Below are 26,319 nucleotides of genomic sequence, written 5' to 3' on the forward strand. Positions count from 1 at the left end.
CTCTGCTAAGTAAATACCTCCACATTTCCAGGTCTTGAGGGACCAGGAAGAAAACTTGGGAAAATAAATTAAGAATAGATTTTGCTGTCTTAGGCCTTTTTTGGGTACCAAATGAGGATGCTCTGATAGGTCTATAAAACTGAAAGGTCTCTTTCTTACAGAGCAAGTGTGTCTGCAGGAGGGGTTATGCTGGTGATGGCCACAACTGTGATGTGATCAACCCATGCCTCATGGACAACGGTGGCTGCCATGACTTGGTGAGTAGCTAAAGAGCTGTCCCAAGGCTGGCATGGGAGTGGAGGTTCCTCTGCTCCCTGACAGAGGTTTTTCATCCACGTCATTGAGAGAATTGCGAGGCTTTATGTTATGTCATCTTACTGGCATGCCTCAGAGGTATTATAAAGGTGGATCCTCAGATTTTTATGAGTTAGCACAACCAAAGCTATTACCTAGGCTTAGATGCATGAGATATAAATTCAGTGCCACCGTGAAGGCAACAGAAGGAAGGTGCTTGTGTGTGTTTCTCTAGCTCAGGCTGTGGAAGGCCAGAATTCGATTCCTAGATGGGTGTAACACTGCATAACCTGTGTTTGCTCTCTAGTTTCTCCTTTCCTTGTATTTGCAGGCTATGTGCATACCCCTTGGTGGAGGAGAGAGATCCTGCACTTGCCCTCAAGGCTACATCGGGGATGGCATGACATGCTATGGGGACATTGTAAAAGTGAGTAAAAAGCAAATGTCTGAGATCTTTTTGAGATCGGAGAGAAATGGCTCTGCTCTCACTTTCCTTTTCTCTGTTACCTGAGTTGGCTTCATCTCCCAACACTAGCCTGACAGCCCAAGCATGTCCCAAGGCCACAGGGACAGAACTGATGCCAAGGCAAATTATCGCCAATGAAACCATTGGCAATAATTGCTAATCTGCTTCACCCCTGTCCGTCCTGTGCAATGTCATCTTTTCTTTGTTGTTCGGGAGGTTTTTCAGGTCAGATCTGCTAGGCGCATTTTCTGTCATTAGAAATATGAAAGACCATTGTGAATTTAGTCCCTGTCCCTGGTAAACATGAGCAATTGCAGATGAGTTGAAAAGAGTTTGTTTATTTGCAAACATATTTTTTTTAATGGCTGAAGTTTGGTTTTAGGAGTGCCCATCCCTCCCCATGATACATGGTGCCTGTAATGGTTGTGAGGTGAGAGGAACGTCTAAGTCACTATTGCTAGATGTGATATTGCAAAGGGCTCTTTTCCCCACCCTGTGTCTCCCAGCACCACAACCTCAGTGCTAAGCAGGTGTAACCCTTCTGTTGTTTCTATTTGAAAGGAGCTGGCCAGGAATTCCCACTTCACAGGCTTCTACAGCTGGATTAAGGTAAGAATGGCCATGGGATGCCCGCATGGGTAAGTTCTGTAGAAGTGAAGTCTCTCTGAATGCTGCTGTTAGAGGAAGAGCAACTCAATTTATCTTTTTCATCAGAGGAAAACAAAACAATAGCAAAGGAGAAATTGTTACAGAGCAGGCATGTGGAAAAGCTCTGGAGTTTGACAGAGTGAGGGTCATGAGTGTGTTTTGGGGGCCTTGTTTCTAGCACAGGAGGAAGCTGGAGATATGTTACGCTTAATTTTCATGGTTGTCTCATCTGTAACTCCAGGCCATCATAAAATGGCACAGAAGGGAAAGAAAAAGGGGTAGCATTATAATAGCTAATTTTCAGAAGAACATGCTTTGAGAAGTTAGACTGTATGTTTTTTCCTTTTCTTGTTACCACTTCCCTGTCTCCGGTGTGGCAATAACAGAGACACTCCACAGACTGCAGCAAGTCTGTGGAAGCATGCTATGACGTATGGCATCTAATTGAGCTTTAGCTTACCTGTCCTGCAAGATACATTGCTTTTGCCAGGAATAGTCTTGGTCCATCCCCCAAAACTGATATTGAGGGTTCAGAAAGGGTTTATGGATATGATTGAATGGGTTTGAAGATTAATTGAAGGGCTTAAAGCAGCAGGTTTTCCCTTGGCAAAGAGCTGTCAGCTGTTTTGGCTAAACCATCTGTGGCATTCATTGATTGCCAACAGCATTTCCCTGCCATGCCCAGAAGAGCCTGCTGTGCTGCTGAGCAAACGCTGTCTTTCTACACCTCCCTTTCACGTGACTGCAAGAGCAGGATGGCCGTTGGTTATATTTTGTGGTACCGATGTGGCAGTGGCATGTCTTAATTTTTGTGCTTTGGACCACAGAAATCTCTCTTCAGCATCCCAGCAGGAACCAATGTCACTGTCCTGGTGCCATCGGAGGCAGCTATCAAAAATTTGAGCAAGACTGAGGAAGATTTCTGGTTGACGCCCTACATGCTGCCATTTTTAGTCAGGTACAAGAGGACTCCTGCCTTCGCTTTACTATGCCAAACAACAGTAACAAAGCTGTGAACTGAATTTCTGCTTGTACATGACCAATAAAGAGTTATCTTCAGATAAATATAGAAGCAAGATTAAATTTCTAGTAGGCGAAGAATCTAGTAGGTATTTAAAGCATAACAGACCACAGTCAGTGGGAAGTGGGTTTATTTTTCCTGTATTTGCAGAGAGAGATTTTCCCTGTCATGTAGATGCAGATGGCATCAGGACAAGTAATTCCCTCCATCATTCTCTCCACATGCTTAACTACTTCGTGTGAGAGATGTGAATGTTGGATGGTATGGTCCCTGCTATTACAAACAGGGCCGTAATCTTTTCTTTACCTGTCTTTGTTCCCTTCAGGGCGCACTTTCTTGAAGGTGTCTTCACTGGTGAAAAGCTCAAAAAGTACAACAGGCCAGAATTACCCACCCTCAACCCACAGGCCAGATGGCAGATAAACACCAGGAGTGGCGTAAGGGTTTCTTCATGTAACAGTATCAAACTGTGAAAGAGCTGCTCTATCCAGTGGGGAGCCTGGATGGGACACTGATGTCCTCAAACTCAGACATCTTTCAAATATTGTACCCAGATCAATCATAAGCAACCTTGAACAAACAATATATTCATTTTAAACTTGCTTGGCAATTTCTAATCCTTTTGCTTCTCCTTCTGATACTTCCGCAGGTACTAACCATCCAGAATGCAAGTATAGTTGCAAGTGACATCCCTGCCAGTAACGGCATTATTCATGTCCTCAGTAAGGTACGTTGGTACATGTGACACTGGGAAATGCCGCAGTTGCAGCAGCAGGTCTGTGTTGCAGCATCTGTGATGAGGCCAAGGAAGAATACATGTCTGGACAGTTAGGAAGGGATATAAAGGAAAAAATATATTTGGTTATCACAGGGTCCTGACAGATGTTTCCTGTGCAGCAGTGTTTAATGCTTAAAATACTTGTCTCCAGGACAAGCTGGAGGGGAGTTCCTCTTCTCTTGGCTGACAGAAGAAGAGTTAAGGCTATTGTAGGATTGTGTAAAATGAGACCTTTTCTAATTGCCTTTCTTGCAAACAGAGCAGGAGTCTAGTGTGATTTCCCCCAGAACCCCTTGCCCAACCTTGCTTACGAACTCACTTTTTCCACAGGTTTTGTTGCCACCTTCAGGAGATATCCCACCAAGTCCTCCAGATCTGCAGAAACAGCTTGAGACAGTTGCCTCATTCAGCGTGTTCAAGGAGTTACTAGAGGTAAGCAGTTGAGTCGAGCACGGTTGTGGTTGTCAGAACTGTCTTTTGAGCGAGTGCCCACCTTACCTTGTACTGGTGGACCAAAATTTGGACTAGCTGGTGAGAAAAAGGAGATCACCTGTTTCCTACCATTCATGAGGGATCTTCTAGGAAAGCTGTTTTGAGCAGCCAAAGAGTTATATACTTACAGTTAGATCTCTCTATCATTGGCATGTTATTACAGTGGAAGACAACCTGTCTACCGCAGGCATTCTCATGCTTGTACAGGGCAGAGAAACCTAGAGGAAAAGGAAGGCTTGTTTATAATTGAGAAGCTGTGTTTATGTCAGCCCAGGAGGAGGAGCAAGCAATTAGGTGTGTGTGACTGAGTAGAAGTTGTATATCCCATTTTCAAGCATTTCCTCTAGTGCTCTTGCCTTTGTAATTGATTTCATGTGTGGTTTGGTTTATAGTGAGTACAAGTGTCATTGCTAATATTACTGTTTGGACATTTTTTAGCAATACCAGCTCATTGGAAAAATTGAGTCCTCTGAAAAATATACAGTTTTTGTTCCTGGAAATAATTCCATTGAGGAGTACTGCCATACTGCCAATGTGACACAGTTGGTAAGCGCACTGCTTGCTTACAGTTTGAGTATGTATTGCGGTAAATGCAGGGCTACGTACACTGTCAGATCATAAACTGGAGTTCAGTGGATTTGAGCCTGGAGAGGAGAAGCATATCTGATGCTAAAAGCTGGGAGAAATTTGGCAGAGAGTAATGAGAGGGTTTCCTGGGGTGTTGCAAAAGGGATCTGAAAAGAATATTTGGACTCCGAAGTGCAACTTTCTGAGTAGGTTTGTATGTGGATAGATGGCACAACATGTTCCCCTTCCTGGCTGGCTGTGGCATATCTGTGGCAATTTTCAACCTTTTGAAAGGTTCCAAAAAAATTTGTCTTCATCCAGTAACAGAGTCATCAGGCATGATCAGTCATTTGTGATAGGGAGTTACGAGGCTCTGTGGGCTTAATTAGCCATTACAGATGCTTAGGAACTCTTCTTATGCCATACTTCTGACTGAATTTTAGTCTAGGAAGTCAAAAGAGTCCTAACATTGTGTTTTTTGTGGATTTAGGACAATGAGACAGTGCAGTACCACGTTGTGCTGGGAGAGAAGCTCTTGCCCACAGACTTGAGAAGTGGAATTCATAAGAACAGCATGTTAGGGCTCTCCTACTGGCTAATGTTTTATCAAAACAGCACTCAGGTAAGGAAGGAAGACTGTTCTGCTATTTGAGGATCTGGCTTGACCTACCACTTTCTAAGGGTGGTGGCTGTGTACACTTGTTTCTGCTTTGCACACCCTTACAAGTTTACCTCCTGTGACTGTCTGACAGCTGTTAAGCAGTCCTTGAAAAAGGAGTTGAACGTTATCATCTCAGCCATTTTCTTCTCCTTTGCAGAAGTTCATCAATAATATTCCTTTGGATGGAAAATTTCTTGAGACAAAGAATGGCATGCTGATTGGGGTTTCACAGGTCCTCCAGATACAGAAGAATCGTTGCACTGCCAATACCACCACCATACAAAAGGTAATGATGATTACCAAGGAGCTGACCACCATTTCACAGGGTTTCTCCACCTGCTGAACCCAACTGAAGAACAGCAGACAACCTACCTTGTCTGTTCCACATGGATGAGACAGTAGCTTGTGGTCTGACCCCAGATGAGCCTCATGTGAAATAGGGCGCCATGGAGACTTGGCACCTTCTGGCCTCAGACTCTGTACTTCTAACGCAGCAGATCTGCAACTGTTGTGCAGATCACATTCAGTTCACTTGCTGGGGCTCTCTCATAGTGCCAGCCATGGGGCAGGCTGGTGCAGGGACTCCCAGATACTCAGCTGTGGAAGGAGAATCCAGTCCAATTCTTGTATGGCATGACCACAAGCTCCCCTAGGAAATGCTGTGGTCTGCCTGGGAGTCATGGCCAAAGTCCAACCACATGGATCTTGTGGCTCTTGTGACTGCAGCGTCAAGCTGAGGTATGCCTGCCTTGTTACAGATCAGAAAAAAAGTATTTGCAGCCTTGCACGAAGGAACTCCAGGCCTGCAGAAAGCCCTACCCTAGCTCAGAGACTCAGGAAAGGTGCAGCATGTGTTCCCTTCTGGTTTGTTTTGTGGTACAGTCTCTGGAGCACAGAAATAAGACCCTGTGTACACCACTGGAGTGCAGGAACAAGACCTTGTGTGAAGCCTTTGATAGCAGCCAGGACCTGAGGGTGATGCACCATGATTTTTCTTTTGATGTTTTGAGCCATGGAGATAAATACATCTTTGTCTTTGTCCCAGCCAGCACCCTGTACAGCACCATTTGTAATTCAGGATTAATGTCTCGGTATGACATGGGTAGAGGGCACACATGTGACTTGTCCTGTTCTCTGTGCCCTAGTCAAGATGCGGCAAGTGTGAGAAGGGGATCAAGTGTCCTCCTGGATCAGTTCTTGTGGTGAGTCTTTGATTCATGTGACATCTCAAAGACTGTTTGCAGATAGTACTTTGATGTTCTTTTATTGCTCTACAGATGTCATCTCGATACCTGAAAAAATGTGCCCTTGAGTCTTCTGTGGCTCATTCATTAGCAAGGTTTGTAAGAGAATGCAGAAACCAAGAGAAAGCAGAAACCAAGGGAGGCTTATGCAAGAAAAACGCAAACATGAACCATGAGGCTCCTTACAGAGCTGGCACCAGGCTTTGCCTGAATTTCAGGAGCCTTTCAGAGCATACAGTGTGGGGATTTTCTCTGCTTAGCAAGGAAGAAGAGATTTTTTTTTTTCATCTTTTACTCTTTTGACATCAAGGAAAGCCAGTTTAGGGGTGCCAACAGCAATTTCCCAGCCTGGACCATTGATTTGTTCACACAGATGGGCTGGTTGTGCCTGCAGCTTGTTTGTGAGTGACTGAATGGCAAACATTTCTAGAGAGGAAAACAACACATTTCATCTACATGCTGGCTATGAATTGTCTAGCAGCCACATCTGGCTTCTTAGGCTTCATTACTTTACTCTGTGCCAGAAATTTTCCGATTGCTTTATCTCAGTATTCACACTGATATATATACCGATGGATTTGGCAGGTAACAAAATAGACTCGGTGTGGTGACCTCACATCTAGAGATGCCTCATTGATCTCAGCTCTGGATAGTCCAAATTTTTAGGGCTGTTCCTGTTGGATAAAAAGCATTATTCCTCTGTTAGGCAAGAACATTGCCCTATCTGCCAAAATGTACGGTGTTTGTCTAAATATTGTGAGATCTTCTATCTATACCTATGTTAATTACATCTGCAGGAATTGCCAGGAAGCAAGAATCTTGCTCGCTGCGAATTACGCTCTGGCGATACAGGAATACTTGGCTGCCATTTCACCTGTGCAAAAGTTTCTCTGGTAAGAAAAACATTTGCCTCAGATTCATTTTGACAAAAGCAAGATGGGTATTAGAAATACAGCCATGGAAATACAGCCTGTGCTGAAAAACAAACCTGTGGAAAAGTCTGCACAGTGATGGATTGTGGTCTGCTGCTTTGATATTGTTGCTTTGTCCTGCAGAGGAAGAGAAGGAGTTAAATGTTTGTAGTCTGGTTTCCTAAGGAAATGAGGCATGAATGTTAGTATTCTGCTTGTGCATGTGCCTTCCCGAATAACTGATGACTAATTGGAGCTGAACCAAAGGGAGGAGCAGACGGTCTCACAGCTATTATGGCTCCTACCAGTTTTGTGAAAATGTGTGGCTGGGAGAAAACACTTGAAGAGGAAATGGTAAAAGAAAGACTTGCGTGAATTTGAGCTCTTACAGGTATTGAAGCATCTCCCTGGGAAGTTTAGTGGGAATGGGAGATTGAGGAGAAGGGAGAGAGGCAGCTGGACATACAGTACTCACATGCGGAGCTTCATTCAGCACTTGTACCTCCCAGAGCACTTCTGCATCCCTTTGTTAGATAATATTTCTCTTCATCTGTACTGTCCAGCTTGGTCCCATCATGGTTTCCTCCCTCCACGAGTAGATGCAGAAAGAAGTGAGAGCAATTAAATCAGGCTTTGGAACCAAATCACCTTCTGGCAAAGCCTCTCTCTGCCCAACAGAGTGTCTTACTGGTGAGACACACTAGGGACACAGGCAGGAGATAGCTTGATGGGCAAAGGACTGAACATTTGTGTTACTCAGGAATTGTTGTTACAAATGTGTTACAAATGTGTTACAAAGGAATGGAGCAGCTTCCACCATAAAGCTGTACCTTGTCTGTGCTGCACAAGATGGCTCACCCCAACTTGTTCTTGTTGGTTGTCCAGAGGTCCGTCTGCTGCCCCGGCTACTACGGACACATGTGCGAGATGTGCCCAGGGAAGCCAGGCCAGTGGTGCTCCGGGAATGGGGAATGCCAGGACGGCATCGAGGGCAGCGGAGAGTGCCGATGCCTGGAGGGTTTCCACGGCACTGCCTGTGAAATGTGTGAAGTGGGCCGATACGGAGCTGACTGCAAATCAGGTGACACCAGTGGCTATGGCAGCTTCTCTCTACCATCCTGCTTGCAAGGGGAGAAAAGTGGCCATGTCTGAGCTCTCAGGAGGGGTGATGGGAGGGAAGAAATGTCCCAAGAGAGACAGGCAAACAGCTGGCAGAACACCAAGAGAGGGACAGTGGGAGTGAGCGCTTGTGGTCAGCCAGAGGAGTGGCCCCATTTCTCATCCTCAAACCAAGACATGACTGACTGTGCTATGCCGCCTGCTGCCACCCAAACTACAGAAAATAGAGGCGGGTGGTCTGTTCCTGGGCTTTTTGGCCTCGTAGTGAGGGAACAAGAGGTGATACTTCTGTGACACTTTCTTTATGGCAGTGTGATGCATTGGATTAGGAACAGAGCAACCAGTGAAATGGCAGCAAGACTCTGCTTGTGAGACCTGGTTGGTTTGACAGTGATGAGTGTTTATATTTCCCCTGCAGAATGTGCCTGCGACAACGGCATATGTAACGATGGACTGCAAGGGGACGGGAGCTGCAAGTGTTTCCCAGGGTGGAAGGGCCCTACATGCAGAGAAAGTATGTGAGTGTGATGGGGCCTATGGTGTAACATTGCCTTTTTGGCAGAGAAGTCTGTGTGATCCTCTTTACTTCCCAGAGCAATTCTGTGTTAGCCGAGCAAGGAGACCACAGTCGCGTGTACTTTGCATCCCCCTGAAAGCATATCAGACTGTGCTAGCTCATTCCTGCACACAAGCTGCATTTGCGGTGTGACTTACCCAACAGCACGTGAGCCCTTGAGTTATTTGGATGAAATTCATATAGAGAAAAGCATGTCCCCTGCTTCCATCTCCACTGAGATTTGAAGCACCTCAAGAACAGCCTGTTGCTTTGGGAGAGAGATGGAAGCTCCCAGCCAGACTGGATTGACCATGACTTGTATTACCTGCCTAAGAAGGTGGCAGGGCTTGATTTGAAGCCTCCAATGGGCCCCAGTGTGTCTGCTGCATTGCTTTTCTGCTCACAGATCCATGATTTAGGTGAGCTCAGCCCATGTTCTCAATAAATCTGTCATCGTATGTCAGAGTAATATGTTGAAGATGGTTGTTCCTGGGATTTAGGATTATGATTACCATTGGGGTAGGGAGGACACACAAAGATTGATTTTGTAGTGAAGCAAAATGTTTTGGGGGCATTTAGAAATGGAAATTGAGTGGAGCTGTCGTATCTAGTATAAATGTAAAGCACAAAAAAGTTAATCTTTTTCCTTTGAAAGGGGCAAAGCCAAATGGCCCTGTATGTCTGGATTAATAAGGCTTCAGTCCTTGGTTCATTCCTAGCAGTGTGGAGGCCATGCAGAAAGGATTAAATTGAACCATTAGCTCAGCCAGAGAACACAGAATTCACTCCATTGCAAAGTGCCAAAACATAAATCCCATGAGGTTTTCCTGCTGCCACGTAGGACAGGAGAGTTAGCATCACTGCTGGTATGCCCCATCATCAGTCAGGGCGCCACAAGTGTGGCAGTGAGGCTGTTTGCAGGGTCCTTTAGTCTAGAAGGCAGAAATGGCCCCAGCAAGTGCTAAATTGAAAATGCCAAGTCACATTTGGGTTTTCTTTTGCAGGAATCGAGATTGACTTATGCAATAACACTTGCCATCAAATGGCCAAGTAAGTACAGACAAGGGGCTGGGTCATTCTGAGAAAGCCATATGTGTTTGCATATGTTTTACATACAGGTAATTCTGTGTTTCGGGCTTCACAGAGGGCTGGGAGAAGGTGCCTACTCATTAAAGATGCATAATTGTCAGTTCTACTCTCGACACTCTCTTTGGTGCTAAGCTACATTCAGTTTTCCCAAGGATTTTGTCTGTCTGAGCATAAATTCTTTCCAGGTTCTTTCTGCATGTGTGGATGGGTGAAAGCAGAGACTCCAAGCTACTCCAAGTCTGGCCTTATTCATGGAGCAAGTCAACCAGCCATTTACAAGCCCTTTCTGCCTTGCCTGCCCCTGCCAAGGAATTAAAATAGGCTGATGGGCTATGATGACTCTCTCTTGCTGCCTTCTCTATCCATTATCTGGCCCCCTGTTTTCTCATCTCCACTGTACTGTGCAGAAGCACATGGGCATGGTGAAGGTGCACTGTGCAAGGTGTGAAGCCTGTGCATGGATGCCAGCTCCCTGGCCAGCGTGACTTGAGTATTTGGTGGTATAAAGATCTACATAGCAACTTCGGACAGGTTCCTCCCGTGGTCATTGTGGTCTCTAACTTGCATATGCCAGACTTGTATAGTGTTTCCCACTGGCCAAGCAAATCAGGGGGTGTTGTCAGTGATGGTTTATCCCTTTCTTGTTTCAGCTGCCTCAACAGTTCTGCAGATTCCACACCTACATGCTTCTGCTCTGCCGGATACACAGGGAATGGGACCCATTGCACAGGTATGTCCAGCAACTGTGGGCAAGATTCAAAGCTTGCAAAAAGCAGTTGAAGCTATGCAAAGGCAAGGCTTTTGTTTGTGAAATAAAGGACATGATGTTGCCAGGGGAAAGATCATTCAAATCCTTTTCCTCTCAGCCATCCACCATGAACTCTGCCATGCTTTGGCAGAGAAGTTTTCCAGTCCGGAGCTTTACAGAGGGTGCTCTTGATGTTGCTGGAGCCTGTGAGAGAGGGATAAAAAGGCAGGCAAGTGTAGCAGGGCAGTTCTTATTGCTTGTGGAGAGAGATGCACATGAATGGGTTGTATTAGTTCTGATATCATAGCAATGATGGCAAGGATATAACAATTTTGGCCATGAATCCCTAGAATGTGGATGCTTCAATTCCCTAGAATTTTGTGCTCCTCCTAGTTGCTGACCATGCAAAATCGGGTAGAAGCAGTGTAGCAGTTGTGCCAAAATGAGGTAGGATTTTGGGATACTGCTCTAGAGCTACATACAAACCTGGTCTCTGTTAAAAGCAAACAGATAAAAAATCCTACTCCGAGTGATAACATGGTAACAATCCAAACACTGACATCACAGTTTCTTTTCAGTATTGCCCTTGTTTGAAACTGAGTGAGCAAGGAAAAAAGGAAAAAAAATATTACATTGTGCAGGAAAATATTTTTTTTTTCATCTAACCATTAGTCCTCAGTGAGCAAGTGCTGTGATGGAAAGACTTCTTCGTCCAGTTTGGGGATAACTTAAGCTCAGCATGACTTTTGGACTGGCCTTTCTCAGATCCAGATGAGGCCCCGTGCCTTTAAAGGACCTACAGTTTCATTAAAAAACAAAGGGATTTTAATAAGATGTTGTGATTTTTGTTAAGATTGATGGTCATTCTGGCACAGTTCATCTTTCCTAGATGCTCTGAGCTGATTCTGCTTCTCTTGTTTGTGATGACAGAAATAGATCCATGCACTATCGATCATGGTGGCTGCTCCATACACGCCATGTGTACTAAAGTCTCCCCAGGAGAGAGAACCTGTGTTTGTAAGGAAGGCTATGCTGGAGACGGGACGCTCTGCATGGGTAGGTGCTCAGTGCATGTTTTGGTGATAGTGGTGAGGCATCATGCATGCAAAGGGGACTTTCAGACTAAAAGCATTAAAATTTCAGGTTAAAGTGTTGAATAACTCAATTCTCCTTTCACTTTGTTCATGCAGTGTTTATTTCAAAGCAAGGAATTGCTGGCTAATCTTGATACAACTGTCTGTCTTGTTTTTGTTGAGGTGTACACACACGTACATGTAACGTGCTCAGCATTCTTCCCAAGGCATGATTCATGAAGTGGTCATCACTGTGCCAGCACAGTGCCAGCCAAAACTGGGCAGAAAGCCCACACTGCCCTTGGCACCTGTCTCGCTATATGGCCTCAGACCAGTGTTTTGGTCTCAAACCAAAAGAGCCCTGAGAGGTTTCTTGCCCTGATGCATGTTCTGGAGAGGTCCAGAGACAGAAGGCGAGGGCAGTCTCCCACAGTGGTGATCTGAGATGAAGATGGAGCTGTGGGAGAGTCCAGTCCTTTCACACCCTCTAAAGCACACCCAGGCAGGCATAGGATTTTCTGTGGGCAGATTTATCACAACTCAAAGAAGCACTTGTGGGAGGAGTAGAACTTACAGTTGCACCCTGTTCCTTTGCTACCACAAGTCACTTTTCCACCAAAATGTTTCCCAAGCTGGCAAGGCCCTCCCTGTTACTTCCCAATACCTCTTTGGTTGCCAACTCCCAGCTGCCTTGAGCAGCCCTCAGCAATGATGCGGCCTTTTTGTTTTGCTGCAGAAATTGATCTCTGTCTCGAAAGCAACGGGGGCTGCCACACCAACGCAGAGTGCATTAAAACAGGCCCAAGAAAGGTAAGTATGTGAGATGGAAGTCAGGGCAACATTGTTATGGAGGTTGTCGCAGCTCTGTCATTCTCTTAGAGACAACTCTTCCCATTGCAGTGTGCTGCCTTGTGGTTATTACCTTCCACATAGAGAAGTTGCCTGGGAAGGGCATGAAAAGACTGCTGTTTCCTTGAAAGCAGATGCCTTCTGTTGGCCAGAGGTTGGAGGCAGTCTTGGGCTATATTTGTTGTGGATGCAAGCATGGTTACTCATGAATGTAGCGATGGGTGCTATACCACATACTTTCCATCCAGCTCAGCCGTTGTGTGTTTTCTTTATTTGGTCCAAGTTTCAGACTGATCATCTCTTCTCCCTCTAGGTTGCCTGCAACTGTCTTCCTGGTTACAGTGGGGATGGCGTGAGCCAGTGCAACCCCATCAACTTGTGTGAACAGGTATGTCTGCATTTTGCTGTTACCAGAGGTGAAGACCATAGCCTTGAAGTGTTCCTTTCTCCCTACAGTTAACAGCAAGAACAGGGTTAGCCTGCTTGTTTAGAGCTGTCTGTCTTGTTTTTTCACATACTAAAGGGATTTCCTGGTGACTTTGGTTTCCATTGCCTCTTGCAATGACCTGCAAGTATGTTGGCATCCATTTTGTGTGGGACATGCTCAAAAGCTTCAGAGTAATCTGTGCTCACAGCATTGTTGCCATGTCAAAATATCTCTCTGAATCATGGGTTTTGTCATCACTTTGGGTTCCAAAATAGGGTATGAAAGTCTTGTTTCATGGGAGGATTTGGTGTTGAAAAGCCCTTGAGGATTTGAGTGAGGTTTATTCTAAGGCACTAGACAGATGGGAGAAATGGTTTCCTTTCCACTGGGATGCAGTTAGCAGCTCCCACATGCAAGTGGCTGTTCAAATTGTTGGTGATGCCCCTCCAAGTAGGCTTTTTGCTTTTCTTGCTAGAACAATGGAGGCTGTAGTCCATTTGGGCTCTGCAAATATACGGGTCCTGGCACTCGAAACTGCTCCTGCTCTTGGAACAGTATCGGAGATGGCTTCACCTGCCGTGGCAAAGTGTATCAGGTGAGAAGCACGCACAGCATCTTTTGTGTTTGGGCCCCCTCCCCTCCAAGTGTAAGCTGCTGGTGAGCAGATCTGTCATACCGACAGGTGTGTGGTGTAGGAGTGGAGACAGGTGCTGAGGCAAACTATCCGTTAATCGTAGGTGTTTTGGTGTGACAGCTGTGGGAGAGAGTCACAGTAAACTGACTTCGCTCCAAAGGGAGTCATGACGTGAACACTCTGATGCTCTATCAGCAACATTGGCCATACCTCCAGGGTGCTGTTTTCTTAATGTTATAAGCAAATGAGAATAATTTTTTTTTCCCAAGGGAATCCACTTCTCCCAGTCTGTGGGATCAGGCCAGCAGTCTATCTCCAGCTCTGTTGCCAATACAACAGCTGTCCTTGGGCAAACTGATGACCTTTTCTGCTAGTGGCAAATAAAAGCTGTCATCCCCACAGCAGAGTTGGGAGAAAAGAGACAAACTCAGTTTTGTGCTTCTGCTCTTACTGAAAGTTAGCGTGGTAAGGAGAGGGGTTTTCCCTGCCAAGTCTATGTCTGCCACTCTGGACAGCATCCCAGAAATGGTAGTGGCAGCACAGTGAAGTTAAAGCGGATGTTTTGTGAAGCACTTGAGGTATCCCACAAGCTCAGGGGCAGTTAAACCTATGAGACAGCTGCTGCAGAAGCAGCCAGCTTTCATCTCTGTCTGCCCCATCCTGCAGCATCTGCAATATGAATGGTCCAGGCAGAGGTCACTGCCAGCTTCTGTAACCTCCACGTCATCCGTGCCCACAGTGCTGGCAAGGGAGGGAGGGAAAGATCACTGTGGTGTGTCAGGAGAACTGATGCCTCATTGGGGTGGGAGAGTGCTGGCTGGCCAGGAGCAAGTGGAAGAGACTCTGCTAACACAGCTGTTTCTCTTTGTTTAAGGAGCTCAAAAGGATCGAAGATGCATCCGTCTTCTCTAAGATGATACTGGTGGGTGACAAATAGCTTTGTCCTTGTCTCTGTGTAGTAAATCCCACTTAGGGTTTTCTGCAAGGTGTCTTGCTAACTGGAACCGTGGGGTTTTTTTTTCCCTTTCCCACAACTCCTACCACAGGCAGAAAACATTAAGGAGCTGAGTGGGGCAGGGCCTTTCACTGTCTTCGTTCCACAGACAGATTTCATAGGAAACACAACAATGGTAAGTGCCCTCCCATCCCAAGCATTGTCAGGTGTTTTGCAAGCTCTGGTGGTGGCTGTCCCTTCTGGGGCTGTTCTGCCCAGCAAATTGAAGCAAAAGGGCTGCACTGCAGAGGGTTAAAGGCATCCCCTGTTCTCCATCAGTGTTAAAAGCAGAGGTTTGGATGTTGGCTCACTACAGAGACAATCTGGGCATGGGTGAACATGGATGCTGCTGTAAGGAGGCCCTTACTGGAGCCCCTGCCTTATCGTCCTCAGAGGCACTGTGCCAAATCAGTGAAGCGTGGTGACGTCATTACCTGTGTCTGTTAGGGACTGGTAACAGCAAGGCTTCATGGCATCTGTGATGAAGACCTCTTATTCCTACTCTGTGCCCCAGGCCCTGCCATTCTGTCTCCATTGGTTCCTTCTTTCTAGTCCAAATAAGTGGGATGTCTGGGGCAAATGGAGATATGAGGGAAGAGGAATCCTTATTCATGACCCTGTGAACCAGACAGGTTCTTAACCAACAGCTTTCTGGTGTTGGTGTAATGGAAGATCCTAATCCCATCACTCACAAGTCCTGTTGTGCAGCTTCACACCACTAGTCCCAACCTTTTTCCCATGGCCACCCTATCCACCCAGGAAAGGAACAATTCCCAATGACCATGTGTCCCAGGTGTAACTTCCTCAAGGCCCATGTGGTTGTTTGTTCTCCATCAAGTGACCTGAATGCTGGCTTTTGTCAAGCTGGTCGAAATTTCCCAAAGCTCTCAAGTGGTTTTGTGCATTCACTGCATTTTGGGGGAACTGGCTTTCCTGCAGGGATGGGTCACAGGGGGCTTGGGCAATCCTCATCATTTCCAGGCCTCCCGCCCCCAAGGCAAAGTGCCCCCAGTGTGATCTCATTCTTGTTTTCTCTCTGTAGTTTGAGGAGTGGAGGAGCAGAGGTCTCCTCCGGGACCTGCTTCGTTACCACATGGTGGGTTGCCAGAAATTGCTGTCCAGTGACCTGGAAGACCAGGAGTCCCTTACATCTTTATCTGGCTACAAAATAAAGATCACAATGAAAGAGGTAGTTCTCTGCTACAATCCTCTTCCCTGTCCCACTTGTCAGGATGTCACTTATGCTGTCATTTGAAGGCCACTGTGGTTGTGGCAGGTGACTTGCCTAGGGCCCACAGATGGCTCACAGGGCACTGCTGTGGGTGGGAATACCTCATCACATCCCTTCTTTCTCAGAATAGCATCTATCTTAATGAGGAAGCCAAAGTGGTCGTGAGTGACATCATCGGCGTGAATGGGGTCATTCATTTAATCAATAAGATGCTCATTCCAAGTGACCTGGTGGACCGTAACGTTTCCTCAAAGATCTCACTGGTAAGGCTGAAGCAGTGACTGTGCCCTGATAACTGCTGTAGTGAGAACAGGGCTAGGCTCTTTCTCCCAGCAGCTCTGATAGTCCTGATAAGTCCTCCACCTGCACGCTCAGCCCAAGGCTGTGAGGTGCTCTTCCTCCGTGTTCCTCGCGGTGTAGGGCATGGCTGAGGGCACAGATTTGGCTTGTGAAGGTGACAGCATTTATGGCGTAGCAATATTTGGGACCAGAACTGTGATTCGTCACTAGGGAACAACAGTACTGGATGTAGGCAGGGGGGGTCATGTCCCATGCCAACCATCACACTCCTTTTCCAGTGCAGTGCAGATTGCAGTATGAGATTTCCAATGTCTCTGGTACTCCTGAAACAAGAGCTAGGAGCTTACAGCTCCTGCATTTTACAGTAAATAACACATTTTCTGTACAGCACAACAGAATGCTGCAGTTCATCCCAGCTTCTGCTATAGCAGCGTCTACCCAGAATGAATCAGAAAAGTGGCAGCTGCTGAATGCCAGAGCTCGCCAGGCCAAATCCATTGGCATGATGATGACAGAGATAAACTTGTCGTGTTTAGCTACTGTAATTGTTAACTGTCTGGTTTCTCCCCTGCATCACTGCTCCAGGTCCTGGAGGAGGACCTCTTAGCGACAGTTATTTGCTTTCTTCCCTCTGCAGCAAAATATCACGGAAGTGGCAGAGGCCTTTGGGTACACCATTTATAGCAAGCTGCTGCAGGTGAGCAACCAGACTCCTGCTGCTCTGTGGGAAGGTGGTGTGTACATGTGCATGTTCAGTTTTGGCTTGTGGCTTTTTCTTCGTACCTCCTCTTATCTCGGACAGGATGCGGAACTGCTTCCACTGATTCGTGACCCCCTGCATAGACCCTTCACCATGCTGTGGCCCACAGATACTGCATTTAACGCCCTCTCGGAGAAAAGGCAGAAGTGGCTGTACCGCAGAGAGCATCGGGACGTGCTGGCCTCCTACCTCAAAGCACACATGATCAGGGACGCAAAGGTAAATGTGACAACAAACAGGCTCCTACCTCCTGAGGCCACATGTGGTGCCACCAGAGCGACCTTGCCCAGTATTTTGCTGCTGTAGAACATGGAGCATATTAGTTGTCTGGAGGAGACCCAGAGCTGTTCGAGCATTTGAGGCAACTACCGTTTCATCATGAACCTCTGGTGCAGTGTGGTTGAGCTGAAACATTCTCTGGTCAGCTTCTTGGGGAGGCCACATCACCCCCAGAGCGTTGATGCAAGCCTCACAAACACGTTCTTGTCTATAGGGGTAGTGAACAAGGGAAGGGTCCAGGGGCTGCTTACGCAGGCTGGCCTCACTGTTCAGGAATCTGGGACTAACCCAGCACAGTTACACTGTTCCACCCACATCAGCTTTGTGTGCTGCCATGTCACACCCCCTCAGTGTGGCTGCTGACCCCTGTCCTCACCAGGCAGCATCCTGTTAGAAGTATGAACTGCCAGTTTTGCCTGTCTCTCCCTTCATATTCTCCTTTTTCCCTCTTAGATTGTTGCTGGTAATGTGCCCCAAGTCAAATCCATACGGACCATGCACGGCTCCACTGTCTCGTTCAGCTGCAGCAAAACTCACGTGGTGAGTGGTGGCGATGCTGGGCTCTGCTTTCCACTAAGCAAGTGTCCCTGGGGGTAGCCATGGGGCAACTGACGCTCCATGTTGGTCACCGGCAGGAAGAGAACACAGAGCTGAGGTGCTTGCAGGCTGAGATGCCATTCCCCTGGCTATAGCTGAGCCTGTAGAGACGCCCAAGACGGTGGCTGACTGTCAGGGAAGTGTGGAGGCATGTGGTACCTGCACACACTTCATGATGACCAGGTTGCGAAGCCAACCGCATGGTGCCGTGACCTTTACAGAGCATGTGTTGCAAGGACATTTCTCCATTTCTTGGGAGAGATGGCCATGAAAAGAGGCAATTGGGAAGGGTGGTCAAGAACATGAGGGGTGATTGAGAAGTCATGACAGCCAAAAAGGACAACCTTTGGGTGGTGTGGCCAGGATGTAGGATGTGTCAGGATCATAAGTTGCTTTCTTTTTCTGGTAGGGGGAGCTTCTGGTGGGGAACGGCGATGCCACCATCATCCAGAGGCACATGGAATTCAATGGGGGCATTGCTTATGGCATTGATAGGCTGTTGGAGCCACCGGATCTGGGATCTCGGTGTGATGGGTTCATCTTTGTTGAGCTGCAGGTGAGCCCTTGCGATGAGGACAATGAGCATCTGTGCTACCTGTTGAGCCCCATGCCTGGGAAGAGGGATGTCAGGAGAGCTTGCTACTCTTCCCTGGCAAAGCTCTGAGCAGCTAAGAGAGGCAGAAGCATATCTTGAGTTGTTGTGAGGTTTCTTTGTCCCCTCCACAGGGATCTACAGAAAGCTGTGGACTCTGTGGCTTCGAGCCACCCTGCCCTGCTGGCTCCATTCAACAGGTAAAGCTCACAGCTTTGTCATCAAGGAGGCCTGTTATTGGACTGATGACAATACCCACATGCCCCTCATGTTTTAGCAGCAAAATTAAAGCACACCTGCATGTGGCAAGTCCCTTCCTTGGCTCAGTTGCATTGTCCTTGCCTCGCCCCAAGTCACGCAGTCCTGTAGGGCAGGAGCTGGGCTGAGCAACATGGGGTCAGGGGCTCCAGTGGTCTTTGGGTGACAGCAGCTGCAGGACGCCCTGCAGCAGCACTGAGGGCTTCTCTGGGTGCTTTATAGTAAAAGAGTTCAGCCTGGCTGCTGGAGATGGACCAAGGATCAGATGGTGAGCAGTCTTGCAGGGGCAGTGGTTGTACTCCACTCACTGCATTACTTGTTGTGCCTCTCTGCTGGGCTTCTGGCATGTCCCTGAGGTACATCTCTGGCTCCTCTGTCACCAACGCCATCGCATGTTAGGAAGCCTCTATTACTTGTCATAAAACTGTATGAGTGGCACCAGAAAAGTCAAGGTGAGACATCAGTGACCCATGTGGCAAACTCTTGTGTTTTGCCCGTTTCCTTGCAGGGGGACACCAAGCGCTGCTACTATTATGGAAACCAGCTGTTGAGAAACACTTTCCTGTTTCACCGCAACTCCCTGTTGCGGCCATCCTGGTCGTCATCCTCCCCGTGGGACCCCTTCAGAAGACACTTCTCTTCCAGGGGGCCTCTGAAACGAGGCTGCAAGAGGAGCTGCTTTTCTACCCAGTGGGTCCCTCAGTGCTGTGCAAACCACTATGGCCGTGACTGTCGGGGTAAGGAGCTGTGCAACCCTTTCCACCCCAGCCCTTTCTCTTGTGGGAATGTGGCATTAATGATTCAGCACAGATGTCTGGCATCCATGAACGTGCTTCCCTGGAGAAGAGTGGGCAAAACCCCAGGCAGGGAGTCCCAGTCTGTGGAGGGTGCAGGGAACAATCCCCTGGGAGTGTGTGTGGATGGTATCATAACATGGAATTCCCTTTCCTTCGAGAACCACATGTCCCCGTCTCTCCTGGGCACAGGGCTACTGGGGGTGGCTGTCAACCATGCCACTCACCCCTAGATGTTACTGATGCTCAACCATTCCCTGGCACCTGCCCTCTGTGCTTTGTGCATGGGCAGCTTTCACGTCCTTGGATGAGTCTGCTGCCATGTTAGCATGGGGCAGATCAGCAGACTCAGCACATTGCTGCAGAGGGTCTTCTCAGGCTGGAAGCTATGCCAAATTTGTCCTTCTTGCCCCTGTTCCTAAGGTTTATAGTCATGGGATGTCCCCAGCACTCGCTTGCCAGACTGCCGAGCAGGCTCTGTGGTCTGAGCACCCTGCAAGCGGCAGCTCACGTGGCACCTTGTGTGGAGGCTCTGCACAGGGGCAGCAGGTGGCTCCTCTCCAGCACATGGTCACTTTATCACCGCAGCCTCACTAAGGTGCCCCATTTGCAGTGTGCCCAGGAGGGCTGGAGGCACCATGTGGTAACCGTGGTACCTGTGACGACAAAATCGGTGGTTCGGGGAGATGCAACTGCAGCCGGGCTTTCATTGGGACCAGCTGTGAGCTGTGTGCGCCGGGCAGATATGGGCCAGACTGCCGAGGTAAGGGGGAAGCTGTGGGGTGGCAGCAACACAGAGGGTTTGTGCAGAGGTGGCTGTGGCACATGGTGCACTTGGAGAGGGGGTAGGTGCTGAGCTGACCTCTTTGCAGCCTACAGCATGGGAATCAGTGTTGCCACATATGCATCAGTTATACTTGGGTCAGACCTCTGGGGCTGGGGACATCCCTCCTTGGGCTCTTGGCCCGACAGCCGTTAATCCAGCTGTAGTTTGAGAAGGCTGGGTGGCACGTGCTGGGAGCTGTGGCCAATGCAGCCATGCTGCTGATGGCCTCACCTCTGTGCCGAGGCCCCAGGGTCAAAGACCCCTTCTTGTTTGTCAAGAACAGCTGAGAGCTCCAGTCTGGCAGAAAGTATTATGACGTATTTTGAACTGGGGGACAAATCTGTAAGTTGTGATGATCCTGGTGCACCTGGGACATGCTCAGCAGGGACCTGTGCCCCTGTCAGGCAAAGGGAAGGAACAGGGAGGCCCCCATCTTCCCATCCCAAGCTGGGCCTTACGGGGTCTCCAGGAACATTTTTGATGGCTGTATGTTTGCAGGGACTTAGAGTGAAAAATGCATCTCTAGAAATGCCCAGGGGAGGGGAACAATGGGGGTTTGTGGGTGCAGAGGGGGTTCCCCTCCTCCGTGAAGGGTGTGTGTTGCAGAGGGGGGCCAGGGCTGGCAGCAACAGGAAGGGGGGGGGGGGGGGGTGTGTATTGCCGTGTCTGCCTTCATGCACTACCCAGACAAGCCACTTTTCTGCCACGTGGCTGTCCCATGGCCTAAGCATGGCCTTTCTCTACCACCAAGGCATATGCTGTGGCAGTGTTTTTATCCATTCCCCACAGAGTGTAACTGTACCAAGAATGGTGTGTGCAATGGAGGACTGCATGGTGATGGCTTCTGCTTCTGTGCCGAGGGCTGGACTGGAGACCGCTGCGAAATCAGACTAGGTGAGGGATGCCAAGCCTCACTGCCCGCTGTTCCCTGGGACCTGGTGCCGTATGGCCACTTTCCCAGTAGCTGGGTTTTTCAAGCAGACAGTCAGAAATATTTCCGAAAAGGAGCTCTCAGTAGCAGGGCTCATCTTCAGATCTGGCCTGTGCTGTTGAACTTCACAAGGGCTGGGTGGTGAGGGGGAGGAAAGCTCCACTTGATCACAACCAAGTCCCTGAGCTCAGAGGTGCTCCAAGAAGAGCTTGAGGGTGAGGTGAAGGCCTGAGGTGTATCTGATGGAGTATTGGTCCTCTACATTTGGGTAAGGTATCTGCAGAAAAGCACAGGGGGAAAGAGAGGGCAGCGTGGGGCAGGTGGCCTGGCGCAGGGGCTGGCAGTGGTAGCCACACCTGTGTTGCTCAGCCCTTAGCTCATTCTGACCTGTGTGTTCTGGTTTCAGTCATGACACCCACCTGCTCTCCACCATGCCACCCCCAGGCCGTCTGCCGCTCCAGCAATCTCTGCGAATGCAACCTACACTATGAAGGAGATGGGAGAACATGCTCAGGTAGCGGGGAGCCAGGAGGGGCTGGGGTGGAGGGGTGGTGAGCAAAGGGGAAAGCAGACAACTCGGCAAGACAACAGGCGACCATCTCCTGATGGCCGTATTGTTGTGACGACTGGCAGGACAGACAGATCACCAGGACACTTAGCAAGGTGTTTTAGTTAACCTGACTCTTCTGTCCCTGCAGTGATCGACGTGTGCAGCCAGGACAACGGGGGGTGCGCCAGGCACGCACAGTGCACGCAGGTTGGCGTGAACGTCTCCTGTGCCTGTGCTCCTGGGTATGGAGGCGACGGCTACGTCTGCGACCCCATAGACAGGTGTGCAGATGGTAGGAATGGGGACTGCAGCCAGCACGCCAACTGCATCAGCACTGGGCCGGTGAGTACATCCCCTAGATCTGCGGAGATCTGCATGCCTGGGAGAGCAGTGCAGGTGGCTGCCCTGGGATGCTTCAGGCTGCAGGAGGACAGCAATGTGACAGTGTCCTCTGTTACTGCAGTCCCCAGGCCTGCCCTCCTCTCCGGTCCTCTCAGCTGTTGCACTCATCCTGCAGGTCCTTACTGCCAGGCAGGGGCCATGCCCTCGGTCTGCTGCCTGGCTGTGGTAATGGTCCTGGTGATGTTATGCTGAGGCCATTTTTCCCCATTTCTCTGTCTAAGGGGCATAAGCTGTGTCAGTTGTGGCATTTCTGGACTGTTTTGAGGGCTCAGGAACAGTCCTTTGAGGACGATGCTGGCCACTTTTGCAGAGGAACTAAAGATGACCAGTGCAGGCCAGAAGATGGGACTGGGAGGATGATGTAGTGCAAGAATCATGAGCCATGTACCTCAAATCTCAGCTGTCTTTCAAACAGCACGTGACAAGGATTCAATGTGACATTTTTTGGTTTGTGTGCAGTTGGATGTGGGGGTGGGACAGAGGCTACGTGGCCTTTCGTGGCTCTGTCATAGTCCCAGGAGACATAGGGACATTCTGAAGGTTCATGCCCATCTTCTCAGGGACACAAGGATCCCCAGCTGGCATCTGCATGTTTGCACTCGCACAAATGCCGTCCTTCCTTTGTGCTGCAGAACGAACGGCGCTGCGAGTGCAAGCGAGGCTACGTTGGTGATGGGATCCAGTGCCTGGAAGAGGCTGTGCCCCCCACAGACCGGTGCCTGGAAGACAATGGGCAGTGCCATCGGAAGGCCATTTGCACTGACCTGCACTTTCATGGTGAGTGTCCTGAACCCCCTAGTGCCAGGAATGATGTTCCATGGAGACGTCACACTCCCTCATCCTTCACCTGGCTGGAGCACCCCTCAGAAGAGCCAGAGGGTGGGACGGCCGAGGAGCCGGGGGACTCACCTCTGTAGCTCGGTCTGGTTTTTACATTCCCCTTTTCCCCTGCATGTTATGTGGAGAGGACGAGCCATCCTTGTCTGCTCCTGTGTGACATGTGAGATGGTCTCTGGTGGGATTACACTGCCAGGAAGCACTGACTCCCTTGTGGAAGGCGAGAAGCTTGGAGGAGGCCCTGCTGCATCGCACCTCACCCTCACATTGTCCACATCGCACCCTTCTGCACAGCACAGAGTGCCCTCGGTTGGCGGTGCTGTCTGCTCACACAGGGGACCCACACGACTGCCCCAGGGAGGCTGCTCGCTCTCTCTACTGTACTGATGCTCCCTGGCCTTGGTGTTTTGCAGATAAGACTATGGGCGTATTTCATCTGCAGTCACCCCGAAAAAAGTACGGCTTCACTTATGAGCAGGCTCAGAAGGCCTGTGCCGCAGAAGGCGCTTCCCTGGCCACTTTCCAGCAGCTCGCCGCAGCGCAGCAGGTCAGGCAGGGATGCAGAGGTGGGGCAGGGGCTGGCTCCATCACCTTGTGGGGTGGGGACATGCAGTGCTTCTCCTAAGGCCCAGTCCAGCAGTAGTGAGCCCATGACAGGTGGGTGGGTGACCACACATCCCCTTGGCCAGGCCCCGTTTGCTCCATCTACATTCATGAAACCAAAAAGGCTGCTGGGTCTTGCCAGTCACGTTAGGAAGAGACCTCTGGCAGTGCCCAGCCCTTTAGGCGTTGGGGGGATGTCTGATAAGGCTGCACGATGGGAGTGTGCATCAGGGCAGAAAACCTGGGCCAGAGATATTATTTTTAATCTAATCGTTCATCTTCCTCTGCTAGATGGGATTCCATCTGTGCTTGGTGGGTTGGCTGGACAATGGCACAGCCGGATACCCCACGGCCTACCCCAACCCCAGCTGCGGGGCTAACCGAGTAGGCATTGTGGACTATGGCTCCCGAAGCAACCTGAGCGAGACCTGGGATGCATTCTGCTACCGCGAGAAGGGTGAGTGGCACGAGCACGTTTCCTGGGGATGGTCCTGTCAGGCACAAGAGGTGCGTCGGGGCAGCAGGCAGAGAACTGCCCTCGGAGCATGAGGCACGGGCAGGCGGGAACATCCCCCTTCTCCCCATGTCCGTGTCAGGAGGGAACATGCTGGGGGGTATCCAGAAGTCCAGGGAGAGGTGGTCACTGTAGCCAGCATTGGCGAGTTAAGTCACATCTTGGTGTTGCTTTGCAGATCTGACTTGCACCTGCCGTGATGGGTTCGTGGGAGATGGGTATTGGTGCAGCGGCAAACTCCCTGATGTGCTCGCAGACCACGCTCGCTTCTCCACTTTCTATTCCGTAAGTGATGCTCTCCTGGTTCTTTGGCATGCCAGCAGCTGGCAACAAGGCAGAGGGAGGGATCGGCCATAACAGGGAGAAGCTGTTTGGTCTGTACGCGAGGTAGAGAGTACAAACACAGAGGCTGTACGCGAGGTAGAGAGTACAAACACGGAGGCATTTTCTTTCCAGGGCTGGGGGATGTTTCCTGGGCTGGGGAAGGTAACAGCACTGAGCTGCTGGCAGTGTGCTGATGGGGAAGATCTCCTGTCTTTTCCAGATGTTGCTCGATTTTGCCAATGACACAGAAGAAGGACTGGATTTTTTCATCTATTTGTCTGATGACTCCGCTCCCAAAACTCTCTTCGTCCCTCTGAATTCTGGCTTCGCAGACAATGACGTAAGCAAGCAGGGATGAGCGGCCACTTGAGGGTGCATGGAACGAACTATCAGAGCCCCAGAGGGGAGCAGGAGACTGGCATGATGGTGATGTGAAACAGAGCCTGGGGAAGAAGGAGGACTCTAGGTCAGAGGAGACTGCTGGAGGTCTCTAGTCCAACCCCTCCCTCAGAAAAACATTTAGGTCAGGTTGCTCAGAGCCTTCGCCAGTTGAGCTTAGACTATTTCTAAGGATGGCAACCATCCCCCCATGTCGCCCATGAATTGAGCTGCCCTGTGGCCATGGAGGGTGTCTGGGCTCAGGCCGGTGAGGGGGCTGCACACAGCAGGAGGGAAGGGGTGAGAGCCAGCTCAGCCTTTTCTCATCCCTGCTCCCTGTCGATTTTTCAGACGCTGACAGGAGAAGAACTGAAGCTCCATGTGTCATCCAGCAATGTCATCCTCTTCAGCTTCAACCTCACAACGGGCACCATCATCCCGTCCCAGTCAGGATACGACCTCCATGTATCAGACCTCCCAGCAGGCAACAGTACAGAGTACTCAGTAGGTTTAACCTGGCAGAGGTCAAAAAACCCCCACAAGTTTTCCCCATCTGTTTTGAGATGGGGAACAGGAGGCTTTCTGGTTGGGTGAAATCATCTCTGTGCTGTGCTTTAGGAAGCCAAGGGGATCAATGACACGATGATTGTGGAGTGGGACATCATAGCTTTCAACGGCATCATTCATGCGATTGCAGAGCCGCTGAGGATCCCACCACCCGTCATTCATCTTGGTCAGGTGAGTGTCTGAGGGCATGAACGGGGAAGGAAGGTGCTGAAACAGCTGGCGCCAGGCCTGGGGGCCAGGTTGAGGTGACCGAGTCATCCCAAGGACTGGCCTTTGCTCGTTCTGGCTGGGCTGTCCACAGTCACTCCGGGTGGCCGCAGCAGGGTGGCTGTGCCACAGCTCCCATCCATGGCTCTGCCGGGGAGTGCCATAACCGGGCCGCTGGTTTCCGACACAGGTGAACGGCGTGGCGCAGGCGGCGGGCTCCGTGGCCACAGGGACGTTGTCAGCCCTCTGCGTGGCGCTGGCTGCCGCTGCCGGCGTCGCCTATTACTGCGTGAAGCGGCGGCGGCGGGAGCAGCAGTTCGGGTATTTCCAGGTAAGCGCGGGCCGCGGGGCGGAGCCAGGGGGAGCGCGGAGCGGCAGAGGGGGCGGGGCGGGGGCAGCCACGCGTGGGAGCGGCACTCGGGTGCGGGGAGGAAGGGGGCTCCGCCCGCGTGGCAGGGGGCGGCGGGAGCCCCGCCCACCCCGGGAGCCCCGCCCACGCCGCGCCTCCCCTTCCAGGCGGACCTGCGCGCGGACGAGGAGGAGGAGGCGGCGGCGGCGCCTCAGCAGGAGCGTGCGGGGCCGCGCGCCGCCAGGCTCCGCACCCAGCGGCCACTCGTCGCCATCCCCAACCCGCTATACGGCGGCCACGCCCCCGACTACGAGCCGCTGCACGTGAGCTCCGCTCCGCTCCGCCCCGCCCCCCTCCGCCGCGCGCCCTCCGCCAGGCTGACTCCGCTCTCTCCGCAGGACCCGCCCCTGGCCGACGCCTGCACCGATCCCCGCCGCTGCTGGCAGTGA

The 26,319-nt window shown here is 50.1% G+C and overlaps 1 protein-coding gene across 1 annotated transcript in view; it reads left to right on the forward strand.

Annotated features, from left to right (window-relative positions):
- STAB1 (stabilin 1) overlaps nucleotides 1–26,319 on the forward strand; it is a 57,232-nt gene extending 30,913 nt beyond the window's left edge. The window contains exons 26-69 of the mRNA XM_086470307.1: nucleotides 162–257; nucleotides 626–721; nucleotides 1,322–1,369; nucleotides 2,236–2,366; nucleotides 2,755–2,866; nucleotides 3,079–3,156; nucleotides 3,538–3,639; nucleotides 4,138–4,245; nucleotides 4,757–4,888; nucleotides 5,085–5,213; nucleotides 6,073–6,129; nucleotides 6,969–7,064; nucleotides 7,968–8,163; nucleotides 8,620–8,715; nucleotides 9,762–9,807; nucleotides 10,497–10,576; nucleotides 11,525–11,650; nucleotides 12,404–12,477; nucleotides 12,830–12,904; nucleotides 13,419–13,538; nucleotides 14,452–14,499; nucleotides 14,624–14,707; nucleotides 15,614–15,760; nucleotides 15,928–16,065; nucleotides 16,740–16,799; nucleotides 16,905–17,081; nucleotides 17,595–17,681; nucleotides 18,148–18,294; nucleotides 18,465–18,530; nucleotides 19,097–19,325; nucleotides 19,996–20,145; nucleotides 20,998–21,102; nucleotides 21,546–21,653; nucleotides 21,838–22,031; nucleotides 22,724–22,868; nucleotides 23,342–23,475; nucleotides 23,823–23,988; nucleotides 24,224–24,330; nucleotides 24,590–24,709; nucleotides 25,099–25,251; nucleotides 25,366–25,485; nucleotides 25,712–25,852; nucleotides 26,038–26,193; nucleotides 26,269–26,319. Coding sequence (XP_086326433.1) covers nucleotides 162–257; nucleotides 626–721; nucleotides 1,322–1,369; nucleotides 2,236–2,366; nucleotides 2,755–2,866; nucleotides 3,079–3,156; nucleotides 3,538–3,639; nucleotides 4,138–4,245; nucleotides 4,757–4,888; nucleotides 5,085–5,213; nucleotides 6,073–6,129; nucleotides 6,969–7,064; nucleotides 7,968–8,163; nucleotides 8,620–8,715; nucleotides 9,762–9,807; nucleotides 10,497–10,576; nucleotides 11,525–11,650; nucleotides 12,404–12,477; nucleotides 12,830–12,904; nucleotides 13,419–13,538; nucleotides 14,452–14,499; nucleotides 14,624–14,707; nucleotides 15,614–15,760; nucleotides 15,928–16,065; nucleotides 16,740–16,799; nucleotides 16,905–17,081; nucleotides 17,595–17,681; nucleotides 18,148–18,294; nucleotides 18,465–18,530; nucleotides 19,097–19,325; nucleotides 19,996–20,145; nucleotides 20,998–21,102; nucleotides 21,546–21,653; nucleotides 21,838–22,031; nucleotides 22,724–22,868; nucleotides 23,342–23,475; nucleotides 23,823–23,988; nucleotides 24,224–24,330; nucleotides 24,590–24,709; nucleotides 25,099–25,251; nucleotides 25,366–25,485; nucleotides 25,712–25,852; nucleotides 26,038–26,193; nucleotides 26,269–26,319 — 5,031 coding nt within the window. The remainder of the gene's footprint in view (nucleotides 1–161; nucleotides 258–625; nucleotides 722–1,321; nucleotides 1,370–2,235; nucleotides 2,367–2,754; nucleotides 2,867–3,078; nucleotides 3,157–3,537; nucleotides 3,640–4,137; nucleotides 4,246–4,756; nucleotides 4,889–5,084; nucleotides 5,214–6,072; nucleotides 6,130–6,968; nucleotides 7,065–7,967; nucleotides 8,164–8,619; nucleotides 8,716–9,761; nucleotides 9,808–10,496; nucleotides 10,577–11,524; nucleotides 11,651–12,403; nucleotides 12,478–12,829; nucleotides 12,905–13,418; nucleotides 13,539–14,451; nucleotides 14,500–14,623; nucleotides 14,708–15,613; nucleotides 15,761–15,927; nucleotides 16,066–16,739; nucleotides 16,800–16,904; nucleotides 17,082–17,594; nucleotides 17,682–18,147; nucleotides 18,295–18,464; nucleotides 18,531–19,096; nucleotides 19,326–19,995; nucleotides 20,146–20,997; nucleotides 21,103–21,545; nucleotides 21,654–21,837; nucleotides 22,032–22,723; nucleotides 22,869–23,341; nucleotides 23,476–23,822; nucleotides 23,989–24,223; nucleotides 24,331–24,589; nucleotides 24,710–25,098; nucleotides 25,252–25,365; nucleotides 25,486–25,711; nucleotides 25,853–26,037; nucleotides 26,194–26,268) is intronic.

Source organism: Leptosomus discolor, chromosome 9 (genome assembly GCF_034619465.1).
Source record: "Leptosomus discolor isolate bLepDis1 chromosome 9, bLepDis1.hap2, whole genome shotgun sequence".
Classification (NCBI taxonomy): domain Eukaryota; kingdom Metazoa; phylum Chordata; class Aves; order Leptosomiformes; family Leptosomidae; genus Leptosomus; species Leptosomus discolor.